Source organism: Symsagittifera roscoffensis, chromosome 3, assembly GCF_963678635.1.
Source record: "Symsagittifera roscoffensis chromosome 3, txSymRosc1.1, whole genome shotgun sequence".
Lineage (NCBI taxonomy): Eukaryota > Metazoa > Xenacoelomorpha > Acoela > Convolutidae > Symsagittifera > Symsagittifera roscoffensis.
Genome location: NC_087064.1, coordinates 33,464,133 through 33,487,627, shown reverse-complemented (window position 1 = coordinate 33,487,627; position 23,495 = coordinate 33,464,133). Strand labels below are relative to the sequence as shown.

Below are 23,495 nucleotides of genomic sequence, written 5' to 3'. Positions count from 1 at the left end.
ATCAACTCAATATCAAATAATTTTTTATTTCTTTGTCAAAAACTTTTTTCAGGAGGCAAATTTAAGATTTTTAACTACGCAATTGAAGGTTTTTCAGATTTTTCTAAGATATTTTAACAACAAAAAAACTAACACATTGCTTCAATTTCATGATTTTTTGGAATATTTGTTTTGCACTGACCGCAATAGTTTTTCAACTAATATGGAAGGATCACCATGAAATTTTTTTTCCGTGGTAAAATTTTGAAACCAGATAAACCAAAAAGCGACAAGACATCTAACTATTAGAAAAATGTTCTTGAGAAAAAAAAGTAGCACAATTTCACTGAATTGTCTCAGGCTGAATTGTCTGGATACTTTTGGTTGATTTGTCTGAATTTCAAATCGGCTGAATTGTCTTTGGCCGAATGGTCTGGACCGAATCAAAATATTTTGTCTATTGGTGTGACACAATTTTGGCAAAATAAGAGATTACAATTGATTACGATTGATTTAAAGATTTTTGTGTGAGCTATAAATCAATTATAATCGATTAAAAATCGTTTAAACACCTAATTTTGGTAATAATAATCAATTATAATTGTCAAAATATCAACATAATAATCCGTTATAATCGACTATTTACGCCTACTTCTGGATGCGGGTTACTCGCTAAAATGCCAATCTTATATCCCTATTATGACTTTGAATGATTTTTTACCCATTAAGTAATTGATACTTTTGAAAGTTCCCCAAAACATTTTTTTCAAAACAAATAAACGATAACTTTATTCAATATTTCAATATTGCACTTCAAATATTCTAATAAAAGTTGTGTATTTGCAGAGCTTGATTTGGTGATTTAGAAACTGAAAGTGTTTAGTGTATTCTAATTTGGGTAAATATTTGATGATTTGTGATCTGTTATCTCCTCAATCATAGTGTGATGGTGATTATTTTCCATGCTAGTCCACGATCCGGCGGCTGTGATTGGCTGAGAAGTGAAGAGAACGGTGGGGTTAGAGTACGTACTCGAATTTGATTGGTTCAGAGCGGTCGACAAAAGAGCTGCATTGTAGACCATCTGTTGGCACAAAACTTTGTTCGAGAACTGTTGTTGCATAATCTGTTGCATGGCAATCGGTGACGTCATATGTTGTGACGTAATCATGTGTTGGGCCGAAGATGGCACGGACTGGAATGCAGCGGCGGCTGGATTGTTTCCGGCGGGTATCCCTGCAATATTCTGAGGCGACAATAGCTGTTGTTGAATCGGTTTGAGTGGCTGGACTAACTGACTTGGCTGATACATCTAAAATTATATGAAGCGCTTTTTATGGTTTCTAGTAAGCAGTGTTCACTTTGAAACTATCTCAGATTTCCACCGTTAATGTTTCATGTGGCCATTTTTTTAAAATCTGTTGCTCATTCAAGAGCAACGTTTTGAAAAGTTAGTGCATAAAATTGAAACCCTTTGGGTTGCCTCGCAAAATAAAAAAAAAGTTAATGACTTTTTCTAAACAACACCTAATTACTAAACACCTCAAACACCAAGCAAGCAGAAAAACATTGCTCGCAATAGTGAAGCAAACCTTAATCAAATTTACATTTCCATTTAAACCGCGTTGCGATCTCATCATTTCCTCGGCCGCTGACTTCATTTTGCTATTTTGCATCTGCAAATCGCGGTTACGATTCGACAACTCCTCGACTCGCTTCGTCAGAATTTGCAAGTTCTCTTTCAGTTTTCGGTTTTCGTCGGCTAAGTTAGCCTCTGTTCCCTGAATAGTAGAGCTATCAAAAGTGACGTCAGTTTCGGACAGAACCGAGGATCGTTCTTCCAAGTCGAGTTTGGCCAGTTTTGGCGAGTTTGTAGTCGTGAGCGAATCGGATTGTCCGCTAGCGGGTGACGCCTCTTTCTCTTCGTGCTCAGTCGGGAATTCACAGTTGGTTCGTTTCAGTTGGTTTGAGTTGTTTGGATGGTCCGTTTGGACTTTGTCGAGGTTGGGCGGATGGGTGAATTTGCAGTGGTCGCCTTTTAAAAATTAAGTCAAAAGTTTATTATGAAATTTAATCAAAACTATGTTTGTATGTAACAGGAAACGTATCAAATAATTTTTAAATTGAAGTTAAAAAAGACGACTGAGTTGAGATTCGTCCTCTTGAAGACCAGTTGGGAACTTGCAGTCGGTCAGACAGTTAAAATTTATTGATGTTTGACTAATCTGGGATTCGAACTCTTCATGTATGGATTAATAGTGTTACCTCTTTCGCAGAAGCCGCGTTGGTAGTCTCTGCAGACTGGGATTTCCTGAACAGAGTTCTGCATATTGGCAAGGACACTGAGCCCGTTGTCTGCGAGGAACTTCAACCGCTCTGGAAGTACGCCTGAAGATAAACAAATGCTTTATTTATAATTGTGTTAAATTGCAGATTACAAAAATACACATGAGGACTTGAACTTATCGCTCTGAATATAATATATTCGATATCTTGCGATGTCTGCAAAATGATATAAGCATATTGTCCGGTAGATCTATGGAAACTTCGTTACAAACCAAAAAAATCTAACCTTTCAGAATAGAAGTTTTTTTTGTTATTTCTGACATTTTTCGATTAAAAATGCATGCGCTCATTCGTTATTTATTGAATTACATTTCTGTGCTTTCTTCATTCTGCTCAGTAAGAATTCGTTTAACTCGAACCTGTTTTCCTGTACATGTCTTCCTCTTCCTTCGAGCAATGTATGTACTTGCATATCTTCCTCTTACACACGCTGTTCAGGTAGTCGTGGCAAAAAGTGTAGCCCCCCTTGTGCATCAGCAAACCCCCTCCCCCTCCCCCTCCACTCCCTACTCCCCCTATTCCAACTACTCCATTGGAGGGTGAGGCCACGGAGGGATCCACCATGGGACTGCACAGACCTGGAAATTAGATCAGTCATTGCATAATAAAGTGATGCGAAGTTACGCAATTAGTTCATTATAATTTGACATAAAATAATTTGATTTATTCTTCCAATCACTTCACGAAGGGAACTATGACGTCTAGTCAGCTTTTCCAACCGATTTTGACTACCTCAAATAAACCTCGTAGAGGGTCAGTTGAAGCACTTTCAGTCATGAGTCGGATTCTTAAAAAATCAACAAGTTAGCTCCGTGTGGAAAAAAACTGGTCTACATTTTTTTTTGTTTTTCAGACTTTTATTTCAAACTGAATTCCCAATCTATTTCTTCCGGATTGTTTAACTTTTTATCTGGTATTAATTGATTCTTATGGCTCATTAAACTTTTCAGTCTCCTCTCATAAAAAAATTCAAACAAAAAAATTAAAAGTTCAGAATTTTTTTTCAATAGCTGTTATTATGATTTTCTTCCCGATAAAAATGCGTGATCGGAGTATTTTGTGCTAGATAAACAGCAACCAGATGTCCTTGTTCTTATATTTATTTTAATAAAGCGTAAAAATATATAAATCACTTTTCATCAATACTGAAAAATTTCTGTACAAAAAGCATGGAGAAAGCTGTGAATATTTTACCCGTTCAAAAAGCCCTTATTTTTATTCAACTCATTTTGCAGATTGCTTTAACTAGTAAGCATAGTTTTGCTTAATTCTGTTATTTTTTACGGTTGCAGTGCAAAAAAATTAACTGATAACAAAGAAGCAATTCTATTTGAATTCGTTTGTGATTTGAACTATGACTCGACTGTGTTATACCTGGTAATACGAATGGAGTCCCCGCTCCAAGTGATCCAGGCACTTGTCCAGGTCCACAATGGTATGTCGTCATTCTGTTCAGCCCCGCAGGCTGCAAGGGCACACCCGGACTCATCAAAGGGTTCATACTAATCATCTGCGAAAGATTAGATGTGATGCAAGAGGTCAAATCTGGGTTCAGCTCAGATGTCAAACTAGAGGTCACGTTGCAGTTAAAACTGTTCGAAAAATTCGTTTGGTATGATTGAGGTAAAATTTCTTGGATTTTTTGATGTTTAAATCGGCAGAATGAGCCTCGAAAACAAGTTCCGCGGATGAAATCGCGACAAATCTCGGTATCTTCAGAAGCTTGACAATCGGCTCGAGCACGGCTTGTTGGATTCGAAGATTGTGTAGTGCAATCAGGATACTTTTCTGAAGTAGATGAAATCTGAAGATCAGAATGTTCTGGCTCTTTGTTGGTTTTGGTTCCGTTCGGATAATCGTTGTGCTCGGTTTTCTGACAACTTTCACTACCGGTACTAACTTCTAATTTAACTACTTCTTCCGAACTTGACAGAGAACTTGTTAAATGTTTAGAGGCCTAAATATCAAACAGCAATCAGAAACTGAACTGTCAAAAGTTTGATTGAAGCAAAAAATAAGAAAAACGTATGTTTTTTTTTTACAATTATAAGAATAATTTAAAGGAAACCGACAAAAATATTCATGGAAAAAAAACGTAAAATTTATTTAACAATCTAGACCGCAAATAATTTCCCCGTTAACATCTTCACTAAAAGTGGCGTTGTTTTTTCTCGTTTTAACTAAAAAAAGCACAAAGCTTTATCTAACAGAGCAGTGATTTATAACTTGAAGGGAAAATAATTGCTTAAAATTTTTAGCAAAAAAGTAAAAACGTTACGGATGCTTTTTGACGTCTAGTAAGGGTGATTAGGAGCTCTTTGTCAGGTAATTGGACAATTAGTTAATTAATTGCGTAAAACAGCTGGAAATACCATGACACTTCCTTCCAGAACTCAAAATACCCAAAAATGTTATTATATTCTCAAAAACCACCCTGCTGACAGAAATTGATGGCCATTTCCGCACATTTTGGTAAATAAAAGTCAAAAATATAACAAATTGATCAAAAATTCACAAAAATATCGTCTGATAATGCGCAAAAGTACCTTGGTGACAATTTTATCTGCGGCAATATGTCAAATGGAAACTTATCAGAGGGTTTATGGCGTGTCAAATAGCTGGTTATTGTCTATTTATGGGTTTGTCGAAAATAAATTCTATAAATTAAAATGGTCATAAATATGAAAGAGAACTCCCAAGCTCAAAAAAGTAGACCCCTCCCCTTGTGAGTCCGGCTCTTTCGTCATACAAGGGTATATAAAATGCTTCGCAACGTAAGTTTGAAAAAGCTCAAGAAAAACGTGAGCAAATTTTCTTAAAAATCTTTTTTTAAAACTTTTTTCAAAATTTTTTCGAACGTTTATGATGACAAGAATATCATAACAAAAGCAAAAAGTGACTGAATTGCGAACATGGTTTGAATTACATTCAAGCGAAGATCATAAAAAAGTAATCAAGTTAAAAGTAAATCAGAACAAAAATGATTTGTTTGAAGTAAGCAAGAAGATTAAACTGATAGCGCAATGGCGGATGCGATGCGGATTGAGATGAAGTTGCTTTTTGTAATTTAGGATAGTCCCCTATGTCATGTATCGCAATAGGGGGGCTATTCTCAAAACAGAAGAGCCCCATAACAGAAAACTTCAAACCCCTCAAAAACCTACAAAATTCGAATTTTTGGAAAAACCGTTCGGGGCGTTTCCCTCATGACAAATCCAATGACAAATTCATGAATCTGATACAACCTACAGTTTTTGATTGCTTGGATAGAAAACTTCATGTACTTTGGGCCTTGGTATAAAAGTTTTCTGTCATCTGGTTTTTCTGTCGTAGGGTATTCCCCTATCTCACTGACTGGGATATATGTGAAATCAATAGGGGGATAAATGTTTATAGAAGAACAAAGAGTCGGAGAGACCTGATCCCCCGGGACCAGAACTAATCTTGACTTTGAAGACCAGCTCATCACGAGGCTCTCTAGATGTTGCGGCTGAGCTATCGCTTAAATTAGAAGTCAGCGTGACCCACTTTCTACATAAATAACTTAAATAGTGTTGACTCTTATTTTATGCAACAAAAAGAAATATGACTAGGTATTAACTCACAGATTTTTGCTTGGTTTTGATGCTCAGCAACTATCAATAAAAACAGAACAAGGATAGCCGCTTGTTGTGCAAGAAGCACAAAATGTTCCGACCATATTCTTGGAATCAAATACAACTTTTCAATTGAATGTCGTTTTTTTGTGAGTGCTTTGATAAAAAAGATTAGAAGAAAGCTTAAGACTTGAACATATTTCACATTCATTGTAAAATTGGCAAGATGGGCAACAGTTTTAGCCAAAAAATGACTAGAAAAGAAAACAGTTAAACCAAAAAAATTTAAAAATTTCTAGAATTTTTTTCAAAAAGTTTTGCAGATTTTTTTTCGATTTTTTGCTTCCCAAAATAACGCTAGAAACTTCCAAAACTCTACTAACTAGAGCAAATTTGATTTTTAAGGCATGAATAGGCTTATCATTTTTCAATATAAAAGTCAATTATACGCCAGCTCGCTCGCTATATTCGTTCGAAATTAGACAAAAATCAAAAATTTCAAATCGGTTTTTCTCGAGACAAAAAAATTAAAATCAAAAATTTTTAAAATGTCGTTCGAATCACGACTAAAATTTTTAAAATATAATGAATCACTCAGCTAAGTCCGATGATTATTTGTGGAAATTTAGAAAAAATTAAATCTAAAACACACCCAAATCCAAAGTTGCTCCTCACTTTCAAAAGTCCGAACAATAAGGTTTAGTCGGACCCCCCGTGAGTATTGTGGGTCCCTTTATTCAGAAGCCCTTTTCGGCAGTCTTTGCTAGTGCAATTTTTCGAAATTAATTTTTGGCTTTAGTCCCCCGTCTTTCAGACTTGAACAAGCTCCCTGGTCCTTTTACCAAATGGGTTATCGGGTCATCTGAAGTGATTCAATGCAACTTTTTCAGGTAGAAAAAGACATTGCATAAATTGCTTAAAATGTCCAATCTTTTTGGGAAAATTGATTATCGGGGCGTTTTTCAGATGTAGTATTTCTCTTTTTTTGACCTACTCGACAGATCTGTCGTTTTAATGAATATCATCTCCTTGCTTAAATTATAGCCCAGCTCCACTTACTTTTATTTTCAGCACAGCTTTTCTGCAAACTATAGCACCCCCATTCAGAAATCACAACTTCTTGGGGCTTTAATTTTTTGTTTCTAGCCTGGAAAATTTATGATGATAAAAAAAACAACAAAATCAGGCTCAATGTCGAGAGCTTAAAATTTTTTTCCGGACGAGTTTATAATTAACGTATTAAGCAACGTATAACTTAGATTAATTAGCTTGCCTGTGTTCAACTGGGAACAGTTTTTCAGCCGGATTAAATGCTGCAACGCAAAAAAATATATAAAATGTATTGCGCGTCAAGTGTCTCAAACTGACCGAATTGGTCATTTTTGAAACTCCAAAAAATTTTCAAACTTTTGTACAGGGCTTTTTTTTCTAAGTGCGAGCTCAATATGTCATTGCTTTTAAAATGAAGTGAAAATTTTTTTTAGAGGTGGCTACTTGAATTGTCGAAATTAACTTGAAACACTTCTTAAAACTCTTAAAAAGTCAAAAGAACAAAAATGCTCGCATCCGAGTGAGGCCCGCAAAGTTCCGACTTCTGTTTCAAAAAATGGTTATAGAAAATTGAACTTTTCTTCCGCTCGAAATTTTTCATGATATCCCACACACGGTTTGTAAACCACAAAGTGATATAGTTCTCTATTTTGCATCTGGTGGAGCATTTAAAAAAATTACTTGCTGCAAGTCAATTTTAAATTAATTAAAATGCCATTTGACGCCTTAAAAAAACGAAATACAACGTTCGTTAGTGGTCTCAAATTGGCTAATTTAGCTATTTTCATATCCTCATGACACAAGAGAAAACCTCACTTGCTCAACTGTTTTTTGAGCTCGAGAAAAGAATAACTTTCAAGTTTAAAAATTTTTCAAAAAAGGATAGTTCGAATGTCGAAATTCAGCTGACGTAAAAAATAACATCGAACAAAAATATTCCATCTTTTTTTTTTAAAAAGCATTGTTAGCGCTTAAATATTAATTGCACCGGAAAGTAATAGAACCTGAATTGTTACAATTAAAGAAGTAAAGGCAGAATTTTGATAGAATCAACAATTGAAAGTATAAAATGCTTCTTTTTTTTCAATTTTCAGTTATATTGAACGTTATAACAAAAAATTTTGGGTAAATTGAAATGCATCTGGTAATCTTACTGTTCAATGGCTGAACTGCTGGCAGGATCATCGAGTCTGGTGGTGTGTCTCGCACAAAAACTGATACCAAAATTACATCAGATAATGAGTACCACAATACAGATGTGATCTCAAACAACTAAGAAAAATCTTTTTGTCAAAAAAGAATGTGATTTTTTTTTTGCAAAAAAACTTAAATGCAACGTCTGAAAAATACAACTGAAAAAAATTAAGTGAGGTTTTGAAAAATCGTTCTTGATCTTGATTGTTTCAACATTACAGTGTTACTAAATTAATCTCGGAGGCCAAGCACAGCTTCGCATCACTTGTGATACAACACAAAAATAAAAAATACAGAAGTGGGGGAAAAGAAAAACGTTACAAAAACCAGTTTTACTAAAATATTTGAATGTCTAGATAACATTCATCGTATGCAAACATGCCAAGCAAAACACTTTAATATTAAATAAGCTACGGAAAAAAACTTACGAAAGCGGATAGAAATTTTGAGCAGAAACCAGAAGAGCCATTTTTTTCATCTCAAGTCCCCCTGACACTACTATGAACCAAAATTGCAACCATAATGAAATGTTTATAGCGAAAAAAAGTACGTGATGTGGCAAATGAGCCATTAAAATTTAAGCGATAAATCGACAACTCAATTAGTACAGGAAAATAATTTCAGTTTCAAACATGCTGAAAATGAAAATAGTTCCGACCAGTACTCAAACCCCATTCCCACATTGCAAGGAGGTAAAAGTGGCACTTTGAATGATCATTTACTCCTTTTGATTTAGCAAAAATTAAAACAATAAAATATTTTATAGGCACCATCGAGTGATTTTTTTTTTGAAATATCGTATTTTCTCAAATAAGAGCCACGTATTTTATTAAACCATCTGATTATGGTCTTTTATATGAGTCTGTCAAAACTAAAAACAATAGATTTCAAAAGTTCTTTTGGAGACGACTAATGATAACTTTTTGAAATATTTCAATTTATTTGTCATTCACTTAAAGCGTTTTTTGATAGAGGGCATCATTTAATCGAGGGCTGTTCTCTTTAGAAAAAAGACGGTATATAGATTTTTTAGAATCAAAAAACTTTTCTAGAAAATTTTCCTATGGTGCAACACTCGCTTTGAGGCATCTGAATTTGTTCAAAAAGATATTAAAAGTCATTGTGGTTGCAATAAAAATGTTTAAGAAAATGAAGAATTTTGAAAAAAAATTGCGTTCTCCTAATATGGGTGTTTCGTACTTTAGCACTAAAAAACAGGTTGGTTGAAAAGTCAGAAAGCATACCTGCATTTCAAACATTAATTGCTACGAGCGATGAAACAAAGTTTTTAAAAATTCATTGGGTTTTAAATGACGCAAGTCAAACTACTACTTGATCCGAAAACAATAAATGGTGAACAGGCGATACAAAGGTCTCGCATTGGTAAAACTGTTTCGATTTTATTACTTAATTTGAGAAACAGTTATAGAGACTAAAGGTAAGGCAGTGTACACTGAATTTGATGTGAATTTTGTTTAGTTTTATTGTCTTACCTGCAATAATGTGGCTTTGTAATAATGTCTAGCGTGGTAATGGTTAATGACTCGTTTAAGACCAAAAGCGGGCTTGTGATGTTAAAAGACACAATTAAAATTGCAATCAATTTTACGGCCCAGAGGAACCGAATGAACTGAAGTTCAAACAAAATGGTCAAAATTATAGTATGGTTGTTTTGTTTTGGAACTGGACCTTCACGTTAATTCAGTACAGTGTTTTTTTTTCAGAAGAGTAGAGATGAAAAAATCAATTGGGAGCAGATTTTAGGGAAACGAATCTTTAAAGGAGATCTCTGTCATCTTTTATTACACGGCTGTCTCGCTGGAATAATGAGCAGCAAAGTCTTCAACCGGTCGCCCTTTTTTGTACTAAAACGTTGAGAAAGGAAAAAATGGCCGATACGGCAATTAATTTGCATGACAAAACAAAAACAATCGACTTTGATTTATATGATTCTCCTTTCAAAACTAGCCATGCGTTTTGTCAGATAAAAACTGATTAATTTTACGCCATAAAAACGCTAGCTGAGTAGTTAAACATGGAATTCCGTTCTTCGCCTTTCATATATCTCGATAATATAAATTTTCAATGCCGGTGAATAGAATTGAACACCTGAACTGAACTGATGGCAATGTGGTAGGAATGGGACTGAAAATCGAAAACAATCCCGCTTTGTTATTTTCCCCCAATTTTCAGCAATATGTTTTTGCGCTAATATATTTAATGCCATATATCCGTAATTCTGAGTTGAGTTGTTTTGTATCTGAGCATCGCCGCCGCGGTGTATCGCCACTGCCGTTCATCAGCATAGCCGCGCTACGCCTTGTGCTGTGCCGTCAGTTATTTTCATCGTGGCGTGTGGTGTGCTAGGCTGTTCTGTGTGCTCGAGTTAGACTTTGAGTACGTCTTGAAAAGAGGCTTTGTGCCATCAGAAATATTGAGAGCCAGTCACAAATATCGATTGATTTGTCCCCCTTTTTTGTTTGCTCTGAGCTGAAATAGCTTACTCTCTGCTTGCTTAAGCGGGAGGGATCTAAGATACACAATGCACTAGCAGCAGCACCCAAGACACGCTACGGGAGGAACAGGATAATAAAACCACGGCAGGCAGCACGGCGTGAACGTACTTTTCATTCATATCTACCTTAACTTTCATTTCACTTAATTTGATCGTTGCTTTTGAAATTTAAACCGTTTCCGCTTCCAATTAATTGTATCACATCAGCTGGGAATCAACGCGAAAAAAGTTGAAAATTCTGTTAATGTTTTCTGCTAATTGATAGCCGAAAGTTTTGCTGTTTTCTGATTTTAATGCAAGATGCGAAATATGCTCAAAACATCATTTTAAAATATAGGTTGAAAAATTCAAGGTAAGTCTCCACGTTTCGAATTGTCTTGTAGTAAGTCAACACTTTTATCAAATTGCTTTATGAAGGGCCAATTCAATTTGAAAAAAGTTGGGCCGGAAAAATGCTTGAAAACAAGTTTCATTCGAGTTTAATCCCTTTCTATAAAATTCTTTATTTTTGAGCAAAATTTAAAAACTCAATTTGCTGTCGCAAAAATAGATTCCACAGGCCTATAAAGAGTTAGCTTTATAAATTGAAAGGGTTAATATCAAAAAGATGGTCAATTGACCTGATTTTTCGGTCGAAGAAAAATTTCATCTTGCTGTCACCAAAAACCACATCTGCAAGACTAATAAAAGTTTCAAACAGTCACGCATAAAAAATATACAAAATACGCTGTTTTTTGTTTTCTCTTCAATTTCAAAGACAATCATATTTTTCTTTGTCAGACAGCAACTCAACCAGCACTGACAATTTAAAACGCACAATTTTAATCCGCATACATCAGAGTAGGTTAGCTGGTCAACGCCCTTTGGTTTCAATTGGTCGTTAAAATTGGTTTCAACGACCGCCACAATCAAATGACCACAATTTCTGGAAAAAGACGCCTTCCAACTACTGCAGTGCAAATGACCGCTTAAGAGCTCTTTTTGGAGCTAAAAAACGAATGTTTTTGAAGGTTTCATTAATTACAAGTTGTTATTAATGAAAAGTTTTAGATTTGGATCAGCAAAAATATTTTTGCGTTTACTTCAAGAAACAAATTTAAAAAGTACTTTATTCCAATGATCCCCAGCATTTCTATAAAAACAGGGAAGCAATTCAAATATTTATCTGTCTGTAAACTCTAGAAGTTTTAATTTTCAATAGCCTCCAAGTATCAAGAGTAACAAACTATACTAAATTTGACAAAATTTGACATATATATGAACAGAAAATCTCACCTTGTACCTCGGGATGAAACTTAAGCTTGAAATCCAACCTGATAATTCTCTTTTAAGGAGTGAAAAAAAAAACGAAATTTCTAAAATTTTGTTTCTTTTAGCGAAGAACTGAGAGGGTGAGAGTTGGGTTAGGATAGGGCTCAGGTGACTCCGATAATAAACTAATTTCCCATTTAACTTTACAACGCACTCCCAAATGTGACTATTTTCTGTTTTCAATTCGCATTCGCATTAATTCGACTGAGAAAAAGTTATAATATTACCTCTCGTTTGCCAATAAACAATGAAATTGTGAAAAAATATTCAGTTTTTTTCCCGGATTTTGCAAATATTTGGAGCAGGAGGAATAATTGGAGCAGAACTAATGAAGAATCTAATGGTGCAAAGAATTCAAAAAAAGAGTTTTTCCAAAATTCTAAGTTCTGCTATCTTGAGCAGCCATAACGGAAACTGAACCAAATTATAAGATCAACAAAACAGTCAGAAATAGAAAAAATATATACTATAGTCTTAGTGTATATGGAATAAAACAAGGTAAACAAAACAGCGTTAGCGAAAAAGGTTTTCTTTTTGCCTTTTTGGGGGCCGAATCAGGGTTTTAACAGTGTTGTTGAAACACAGTGCAAAAAAATTACTTTATAAGTAACTTGCTTGCAAGGTAAATGAAATTAATTCAGGTAACAAATAAATTAGAGAGTGAGAGCAAAAAATAATTTAATTCAACCAACATGATTTCGCTTTGAGGAACGTAAAACAAAGGACAAAATTGAGTCGATACGTTTGAAAAAACTAGCTCCGAGTTGCTTAATTAAAAGTGTAGAGGTATTTCAGAGCCACTCCCCTTGAGACAAAATGTATATATGTAAACTAAAAATACTAGATGATGATTTTTTGTCAGATTCACTTGATAAATTGGTGAAATTTAAAACGTGGAGCTAGTAAGCTAGTTGCTATCTATTGTGTGTTTAAAAAATACTATCTAGCACTTTTCTGACTTCGAATTAAAGCCCCCAGGTTGAAATAACGGATAAATTAGCCCGGAGACTTAAAAATACAGGGGTTCATTTTTCATACCGGGTCTACCAGGATAACTTAAGTAAGTGTAGCTTTCATTACATTGAGTCGAAAAAGTAAGTGAAAAATTGAATTAGCAAATTGAGGTCAGTTCTGCTGCGAGGCATTGAATCAACCACGAGGTTTCTATTAAGCAACTTCGAACCAATCATTTATATCTTATACATAACACCAGAACATATAACTCCCCTTTACCCTTTTTCCTCCTCCTCCTCAAGAATAGGACCCCCCCCCCCACCCCCCTCACCACCCAAAGGGTCCCCTTTTGGCACTGTTGAACGACATCCATTTTTGGCTGATCGAGCCTAAAATTTTCACTAAGGCGCTTTTGACGGCAATATATACCTAATTTTGAGAGGTGGGAGGATTAAAAAAATGTTTTTTTTTTTGGTCAAACCCTTCAGAAACAGTGCCCAAAAATAGCGTTTTTGGCCTGTTCAATAAGTTGAAACTCTGTTTTTCGAATAAACTAATCAAGTAAAATAAAAAAAAAAATTCTTATGAAAAACTCTTATCAAAAAAGAACTCCGTTATGAAAAAATCTCAATACGATATGAAAAAACCTAAAAATCTTAAAATATAAAGTAAGTTTTCGAATAAATATCGCACACCGTAAAGCAGTCATTAACGAACTAGAGAAGCTTGTGAAAACTACAAACAGACGTTTGAACTCAGTACATTACTTCGTTTTTATCCTCGTTTTATCTCATAAAAGTTTCAACGTACTTACACCCTCAAAGTTTTCAACTGAACTTCCTTAGTATCTTTTATGAGTTTACGTTGAGAGAGCTAAAAACGATTTCTTCAGAATCAGAATTTGTCAATGTTTTTGTTCTGAACATTCTAAAAAGTGCGCAAATATGCAATCTCTACAAAAAAAGATATGACTGACCTTAAAAAAAATCACCTCAGTAGAAGAATCGCGTGCAAGGGACTGAATTGAACCCTCAATACTATAAACCAATCAGCTCAAAAAAGGAGCCTGATCTTTTCAACCTTCTCTGTTAACTTAAAACACAAGGATAATCTCAGACACTTTAACTAATTTCGGGATTCAAGAAGCCAGTCAAACCATCCGTTAACTCTTTATCTTTTCGAAGCAAATCGATAATGTATGGAGAAACAGTTTTGAGAAACGCAATTATGCATGGCAAATTAACAAAAAAGATATCAAGTTTTACTTAAAACCCTCATTGTGATTTTTTGGTTTTTTTTGTATAGAAAATTGGGTCTGGACTGCGTGAAATATTAAGCTTTTCATATCTTACATGGTCCTACTCTTTTATTATGAAAAAGTGCTAATCATGCAATTTTAATGAAAGAGAAATCAATGATTTGCATTTTTTCATAGATAAATTGTATGAAATTGTGTGAGAAGCTTTTTTAGTGCATGGAGGTCAACCTGGTTGTTGAGCGTATGTATTGAGTATGAACTTTTTTGTACTACTTTGTAGTTCAATACGTTCTTGAAACTTTATGAGACAAACTTGAAAAAGAAATAATTCGACGATTTCACTCAAACTAATTGGCTTCTTGAATGAAAGTTTTGAAAACATGATTCAATAAATTCGTCATTTGAAAGTTCGTCCACTGGAAAATCTGAGCTTTCGAATACACAAAAAGTGAGCAGCGAAATTTTTTTAAAATCCGATAATTTAAAGCACAATAAAGGAAAAAATTGGTACTTGAAACAGCCAAAGCTTAACTGCCTTATTCGAAATTCGCTAAATATGAGAACATACTCGCAGGTGAAGCATTTTTCTAGAAATTGAACTATAATATCGTTACTATTAAGAAACGCAAAAAATATTTTATCAGCAAAGTTTTGTTTTCTTTAAAAAAAAAACAGGCAAAATAAAAAAAAGCAAGTAGCGCTCAAAAATTTAACAAAAAATGTCAAAAATCATTAAAAAATAACCAGTTGTTGTTGAAAAAAACTACACAAAATTGAGGTATTATTTTTTTGTTTTTTTTTTCTTAAGATTAGTGACATTTTTATTGCGCGATGTGACGAGAGATACGAGAGATTTTTTCAAATATTAAAGAGTTAGGAGTTGGAAATAATTATTAACTTTTGTTTTGAAAAATTAAACGTCAAAAATAATTAAAAAACAATTGGTTTTCAATTTTTTAACACATTAATTGCAACAATTTTTGAAAATTTTTTTAATGCCAACAAAACTAAATGAAGCTTTTCCAACTTTTTTCTTGAAATCAAGTTTTGATAGCCTAATTATCATATAACAGAACCGGTTTTTCTCGACACTGGGATAATCGCTTGAAAAATTTTCAAGATCTTCCGAATCACCACTGAAAGGACTTTGTTATGATATATCACTCAATTTATTCCAATAAACATTATGGAGAAAACTGCTTAGTTTTGCACTCAACTCTATACAATTTTGCGTGAAAAAAAAATAAAACACATCAAATACAAAATTCTTCTCAATTTATAATGGTCGTAACTAAATGAAGAAATTTACACGAAAAAAAATCCTCGCTGCTCGCGTAGCATTAAGCTACAGGATTTTTGATGATTAAGCAAATTTTATGCTTTTTATCCCGCTTGGGACATCGTGCAACACGTGTATAATTTTACTAGCATCAAGACGAAAAAAAAATCAGACTGTTTTTAAAGTCGGTGTAGTTTTCATACTTAGAAAAATCACAAACTGAAAAAAATTTGCCATGAACACAATTTCAAGTACCGAATGCCAAGCTTTGGGCGCCTTAAAGTTGGGATCAACTGGTTTGCAGAAATGCAATCTGTGTTGATTATTCAAAAGAATCAACTGATAATTTTTAAACTATTTTCTTTGACTTCCGCTGAAAAAATTCAACAATTATACTTTTGCTGAAGTTATTGTTCAAATAATTTATATAAACAGCACGCAAAATCGCCAGAGCGTGTAGAGAAAACAAAAAACAGAAAACTTGCGCGCAATAATTATCCTAACAAGCATTTTTCAAACAGCCGTAATTTTCCTACCGTTAGCCATATGATTTAAATTTTGAGCATATGCAATCAAAAACTATCAGGTGGCACAATTTTTACAAAAAAAATCGTTAAAACTTTTCACCGAGCTTTAAAGACTTATCAGTGAGTTTTTTTACATACAGTCCTACACGTCTCAGCACGTGTCGGACTCTAAAGATAAAAGTTACAAGACCTATTTTCTAACTTAACCAGTTGTTATTAAAAATTTAGCTTAATACAGTGTTAATGCCATTACCAGGAGTAAAACAAAGTGAGAGAACAAAAAAAACACAAAAAAAAATTAATCATATTACATTTTTTCCCTTATTTAAAAAGTGATTTCAAAATAATTATATAAGTATTTCTTTTGAAAGAGATATTTTCACAAACTGCATTAATATTTGGACGTTTGCTCCAATTAAAATTTATTAAGATCCGGAATTGAGAATAAAATATTTGAATCAAGAATACTTGTGGACCACATTTCAAAACTTGAAAAAAATTTTCTTAAAAAAACTGTGTTTATCATGCAGCAAACTTTTTTGTGTACAGCAATATCTCTGCCCCAAAGCATTACTTTTTTCTTCGAATTTTCCTGTTGAACAAAAATATTTGGGTTGATGAAGAATATCTGATGGTTTATATAAAATGTATTTCTGGGCGCTAGAGTGCAATTAAAAAATTGTTTTGGATATACAAAACAGCCTTTCCTCTTTCAAGAACGTGGGAGAGATTGTTACTTAGATTAATTTAGTCGAATTTTCAACCAATCAGATTGGAGAAAAATTAGAATTCTCAATGCAAAGCTCTAAAACTAATTTACTGTATTTAATTATAGGGATGAAGGTTCTTTAGTAGATACCATAGGGGACTCGAGATTGTTAAATAGATCCATTGTTTTGTCTGAAAAATTATTTGCTCTACATATCTTAAAGTTCTTCTCGAAAACGTCCTCATAAATTTCTCCGTTTTCTCTGTTTAATTTTGAAGTTTTCAGCTTTTGTCGCCAATTTGTGCTCCCAGACTTCTCATAACCAAGTTAGAATGAATTGGACTGACTGATGCGTTTTCGAAGTTTCTGTGAAGCATAACTACTTGCGATCAAGTAAAATAGTTTTGATCTTTTGGCACTAACCTAATCTAATTTTTCCAGCCTATGCCATTTATGTAAAACTTTACAAGCAAGCAATTTATGAAATTTAATTTTTCAATATTACATGTAAATTGGGAAAATTGATTGAATAAATCAATTTAAAGTTTTTTGCTAGATGAGTACCTAAAGAACTGTTAAAAATTTATTAATGGGGGGTTTTAATCTATAAGCACTCTTTTTGTTTTCATTCGGGTGCGGCTATTTAGGCAAAAACTATATTAGGCGAAAAAAGTGTTAAAGTTAGGCAAAAACGTTGATAAAAAAGTGTACATTTTAGCAGAAACTGTATGTGATTACTTACGTCATTCCATTGCTACATACAAAACACTTATGATAATTTTCAAACAGCAAATAAACGGTCAAATAGTGACCGCTGCAGTTGCGCCAACGTGTTGTCAGCTTGCCAACAGAGGGTAGGACTCTTTGCGAAAATTAGAGCTGGTATACTCCGGCGACCTTGAATCGACCTTGAATCGACCGCCGGCGACCTTGAATCGACAAACGGCTTTGCAGTCTTCAATCGCTTCTTGTCAATGTCGTCTGGAAAATTAGGGGATTTTTGCTAAAATATACACTTTCATCATCAAAATTTTTGCCTAAACTTAACATTTTTATTTTCGCCTAATATAGTTTTTGCCTAATATATACAGCACCGTTTCATTCTACACCAACTGTGGAGTCGCGCAAAAGATAACCGCTCGACCAGCATAAAACTCACTCAGCATAAACGATTGTAAAAATAAAATTAAATCACCTAGTATAATTAGGAAAGCTTCAGTTCTCAGACATTCAATACAATAACCATAATACGTTCAAATTAAACTTGAATTTCCAAGAAATAGAAAATTGTGCAATGGAGAAATTAAGCAACCAAAAAGCAAATGAAAATTATAAACACCCAAATAGAGCCAGTCACACCTCAATTTGTAGTGGCTTGAGCCGAGCATTGATTTGGGCGCAAACTTTTAATTGTGTGAAAAACAGTAATTTCCATGATTTGCTTTGCTTAAAATATATACTTTGTTTTACAATAATTTGATTTTGTTTCGGCTTTTCATGCCACTCGATACAATTTTCAATGTACTTCTTTTATTAGTCGAGCTTATGCTAGATGATACAATGCCGTGAAAAATTTTCAAACTATTTTTTAAACGACTTAAAACTATTTCCACAAAATTCAACGGTCAAGAAAGGGACAAAGACTGATAAATACTCATCATACCTGAATTTATGAATAGTTAAGTAACTCAAACTTTTTTGAAGCAAACATACCTTTTTCTACCAATACAAAACGAAAACTAAACGAGCTTTGACTGTTCATTTATACACGCTGTTAGTTTTTATAATTGAGAAGAAGACAATTTAATTTCATGTAATTTTGCAAAATTAAGGAATTTTTGCAGGTTTAGATATTTTCTATCAAAGGTTAACTAGTGGTGAAATATATATGCTTTATTAACCGGAGTAAATTGCATTAACACGTGGTCTTTTATCTTGACCGAAGCAAGGAATGGTCTTAAATTTTCTCTTATTTTACTTATTTTTGGTCCGTGCCGAAATAAGTTAGTTAGATGCAAATTTTGTCATATCATCCATATCCGGGGCAAATATATTTGTTTGTTGACAGAAAATATAATCCAAGTCAACTTTGATACCACTGGTGAAAAGGATATTATACAATGGGTGAGGGAAAGGAGCATATACCTGATATATATGCGGTTTCCTCAGTGCATAGCCAGATATTGAACCCGGAAAAAATATACATAAGCCGAAAGATCAATTAGGCTCAACGTACCATGCGCTTTCCTACTCTTGACCCAGTAGATTTAAAAAGCCTCCAAAATTAAAATCAGTCTTAGGCAAAAGTGCTGTAATTTTTGGTTCAAGCTTGAGGTAATTATAAGGAAACAAAGAAAATGGTGACAACAAGTTCTTCAAAAAAAATTCTAATATTTTACATGATATCTTTTTGTCCTTTTTACAAAGCTATCCTAAGGAAGAACGTTGTTTCAAAAGGTCATATAATTTTAAACCAAAAAAATTGACCAAAATAATTTGTTGTTATTTGTTGTCTAACCGTCATTTTTTTCATAGTTTAAAAAATTACACCCGGGTTTTTTCAAGAGGAAGGATCGTTTTTCTTTTGTCAAAATAAAAGGAAAGCAAAATCCTTAAATAAGAGGAATAAAGACAACGAAAAAGGTCAAAACTCCAGACCGAAGAAATCGACGCTGGAAAATTAACGCTGACTTGTCCCATTTGCAGGTGATTTTTTGATGATTTATTAGCATTATGCCTGCAATTAAAGCCTGGTAGTTATACAAAAACAAAATGTACACAAGTGAAAACACATTTTTTAATTTTTTGATCAACATTGATAGTTCTCACACTTGATTTTTTGCTTCACGCGTTTCTTGATAGAAATAAAAGAGCATAAAATTAGTTCTAATTAGTTCTAAAGCTTTAATCTGTTTGGGTTTTGTTATAGGGCATATTGTAATTCAAAAATTTTCTTCAGAAGTTCGGCAACATTTAGTAACAGTCGAAATTTCAAAATTATGTAAAAGACGGTAATTGACAACAAGTGACCATTCGTATAAAGCAACAAATCGTATTCAGGTTTAATTTTTAGCTATACAGTTGTAATTCAGGTTTGCTAAATTCTTGTTGGTAACTTTTTTTTCTTTTCCTACTTTACAACTTATGTTTTTTCAATTCCAGTACATGGACGGGGAAAATAATTTACAATTTGTTTTTTTTGAGCTGATTTTTGGCTACTGTGCAAAAGTTGTGTGGCAATTTTCTTTGATTTCAGTAATGTCTAAAAAATTGAACGTAATAATGGAAAACTTGAAAGCTTTTTAAGAAAAGCTTCAGTTTGTCTGGCCAGTAACACTTCTCTTAGAACTTTATGATTTTTTCTCCCTCCAGAAAAGTTTATGGTTATTGGGTTTGCTGGTGATGTATTCTCGAGGTTTTGTTGGGATCAATTTGAGGCATGCACGATTGTATTTGAATAAAAAAAATGAGGAAAAAGTTTAAAATAATAAGAAGGTCAATGTTTATAGCGCTTTTAGTTTCAAAGTACTGTTTTATGGATGAAAAAAATCAAAGTTTAACCAAGTAATAAATTTTCGTACACGACTAGATGATGTTGATGCAATTATTAAGTACAAAAGCAAAGTTGTATTACCCACAACACTTGCAATTAACAAGTATAAGATTTTTTAAAATGTCTGAAGTTTTTGAGCCGTAATTTTGTTTTATACATGTTTCCTTTTGAATAAACAAACCGAATTTTGGTAGGACTGCATTTCTTGAGTTAACTTCCTGCTTCTGAACTTGTCGCGCTTGTTCATGTCCTGCTTCTTTTTCTTCTATTGAAAAGAAATTTATTAACTCTAGTGTCAGAAACTCAGCTCGGTGGTCTGACCTATATATTATTTGCCAAATAACAAGATCTAGAGCAACCTTTCATCCGGGTCTAGGCCAAAACTTTTATATGTTTCTCTGGCATCTTGGGTATTGTTTTGAGATTATTTCATCGATCATATCAAAAAAGTTTGCAAACGTTTTTTTTTAAATATACACAGAGCTGTGCAGAAATGATAGGATTGGTCGTACGGCTGTCTCAACCTTGTATACCTCAACTAAACTGTACAACTGGGCAGTTTGCTTGCCTGATGAACTCATCTTAGATTACAAATGATCACTCATCTCGTTTTTTTTGTTCATGAGAAGTGATATTTTGTTACTTTTCAATTCGTAGTATGACGTCTTCAAGAATTGACTTTTTTTTCAAATCATTGCAAATCTTTCGTATTGTTTTGAGATTGATTCAACCTACGATATCCAAAAAATTTGCAAACATTTTTTTTATTTCTGATGCCGAGTTGTGCATAATCAATACAATTCTGAACAGTTCGGCGCATGTAATTAAAAAAAAACGTTTGCAAACTTTTTTGACATCATCGATAGAATCAATATCGAAACATTATTTAAGATGCCAGAGAAAGTAATTAAAGGTTGCATTGAATTGGTACTTAATTAATGGGAAAAAATGTCAATAACAGCCAAAAATGCCATTCAATAAACTTATCTCTGATTGGATCTGTCGAGCCATTGACATTGTTTCATGTAATCCTCCTGGCAGTCCAATGTTTCGAGCAACTTAACTCATCTACCGTTTCTCCCACGAAGAGGTTTAAATTGTATCTCGGAGTTTGTTGATTTTCTGTTCTAGTGTCAGAAGATTTTTAAGCTTGCATTGATATAACACTGCACAACTGTTCGTCGATTTCTTTCTGCACCAGCAATTGAATTTTCATTACCGATTTTAAGTACCTTTTTTTGTCCTCTTTAGCCCTTGTTGTCTCAATCTGTAGAAGTTTCGGCTGAAAATTATGCACCAATTGGTACAAAAAAACGTTCTCGGGTACCTTAAATTCAAAAATTCCAAAAAACCTGATGTCATGTCATTTTTTTGACTTCTAATATAAAGCTTTAACTATGAACAAAACTTTTATTTTTTTTAAAAAAGTTTCGAACAGTTTCCCACACACTGAGCCATACAGTAGAAGAAAGCACTGTGATCAATGTTTGTAGGTCACGAGTAATGAAATTCACAGGACATAGAGCACAATAAATCTCAATTACATCTCTCTTGTTTTTGTGACGCTGACTCTTCCTCTGCCTTCAGCTTCTGCTCACGTCTTCGTTCGGCCTTCTTTCTTGTTTGCGATGCTCTTTGTTGGATACCCCTGATTCTGCCATTCAGTCTTGTGGGTCCCTCTTTGTGTGTAATAGCCACTCTTATCAACTTCAGTTCAAGTTCAGCACTCTGGTGCAGCTTCTGATTTTCCATGAGCTGTTCTGGATGGTGTTGCGAGGAAGCAGTCGTTTCTTTGAAGAAAAACTAAGCACTCTTGTTCCGAGTAGCCTACTAAACAATTCTGGCGTGCTTCCACGTCTGCAGTAGGCAATTAATAAAGTCGGCAGCTTTTCCATCTTCAAACACCTTGGCATTTCTTCGAAAAAACGGGGCGAAAAATTTCGGTTATCTGGCTGTTATAAATGTTGTTTGCCACATCGTCACTCACAATCAATTTATTCTCCTTCTGTAATTTTTACTCCAGTTATTGACGGAGCGTTGTGTCCTGGGATGAGCTAGTTGCAGTTGAAAGATCAACCAAGATTAGCCCTATAGATGTTCTCAAATTTTTCTGGCTTATGTTCAGGATGTCAATGATATACAACAGCAAACTAGCCGCAACATTTTAAGACAATTCGGTAAATCAAAAAATTGGACGCACTCTACAATTTGGAAGTGAAGCTTTCTGTCATTTGGGACGGATTTTCTTCGCTCATTGGTTTAACGAACATTTAGATTCAGAAAACTACAGTCAAAATAATTCTAAATTTTTGATTTTCTAGAGATTAAATGGTCAACTGTGATTAGCTAATTTGTTAACTTGATGGTTCAAAATCAAGGTCATAAAAGACAGTCAAAAGAAGAAGCAAGAATACAAGTAGACAACTTGCCTGAGTTAGAAACAGTAACCATCACTTCTTCTTATATAGAAAAATTTGCGAGGTCAATGCACGGTGGAGCCGGACCTTCAGGAACAGATTCCGAACACTGGAAAGACGCATTTCTTCGATTTGGAGGACACAGTTCGGCTTTGAGAGACAAATTGGCAGCGCTGATCACAAAGATAGCTAACGAAATTATTCCATGGAACCAAATACGAGCATTGATGTCAGGTCGTCTGATCGCTTTGGACAAGTGCTCTGGAGTTAGACCCATTGGCATAGGTGAGTGTTTGCGAAGGGTAATGTGTAAATGTATGGCCGAAGCGACAAAAAAGATCTCGAAGAAACCTGTGGATCTCAACAACTAGCTTGTGGTGTGAAAACAGGAATAGAAGGAGCTGTACACGCAGTGGAGGAGTTGTTTAATAGCACCAAAGAGGACGGACATGGTTTTCTATTGATGGATGCCTCAAATGCATTCAATGCATTGAACAGGGAAACGGCTCTATGGAATGCTAGAATACTTTGGCCAAGGTGCTCACGATTTCTATTCAACACATATAGAGGGTATGCGCCGCTAATTGTTGCAGGAACGACAGAGCTTCTTTTCAGTAGTGAAGGCACTACACAGGGTGATCCACTAGCGATGTTATTCTATGGGGTTTCATTGATGCCATTGATTGAATCACTCAAAGGCCGAGATAAGTATTTACAAACATGGTATGCAGATGATTCGGGAGCTCTCGGCGCACTAGAAAACCTGGTTGAATGGTTGTCATCTTTGACTGAAAAAGGTCCGAAGTA

At 34.2% G+C, this 23,495-nt stretch overlaps 2 protein-coding genes across 2 annotated transcripts in view; one reads left to right on the top strand and one right to left on the bottom strand.

The window, feature by feature from the left end:
• The window catches only part of LOC134841416 (microtubule-associated proteins 1A/1B light chain 3C-like), a 393,097-nt gene that overhangs the window by 14,517 nt on the left and 355,085 nt on the right, over window positions 1–23,495 (top strand). The window lies entirely within an intron of this gene.
• LOC134841679 (uncharacterized) lies at window positions 791–9,622 on the bottom strand. The gene is made up of 6 exons (XM_063857714.1): window positions 9,410–9,622; window positions 3,700–4,282; window positions 2,685–2,903; window positions 2,245–2,367; window positions 1,572–2,014; window positions 791–1,291 (listed from the first exon to the last, which is right to left on the bottom strand). Exons 1-6 carry the CDS (start codon window positions 9,422–9,424, stop codon window positions 869–871), a joined length of 1,806 nt encoding a protein of 601 aa, XP_063713784.1. The 5' UTR covers window positions 9,425–9,622; the 3' UTR covers window positions 791–868.

Excerpts from the sequence above, each read along its gene's own strand:
- LOC134841679 (XM_063857714.1), bottom strand. Across the intron at positions 2,368-2,684 it reads AGACATGTACAGGAAAACAG|GCGTACTTCCAGAGCGGTTG; the intron begins GTTCGAGTTAAA and ends GTTTATCTTCAG. Across the intron at positions 1,292-1,571 it reads GAAATGTAAATTTGATTAAG|ATGTATCAGCCAAGTCAGTT; the intron begins GTTTGCTTCACT and ends ATATAATTTTAG.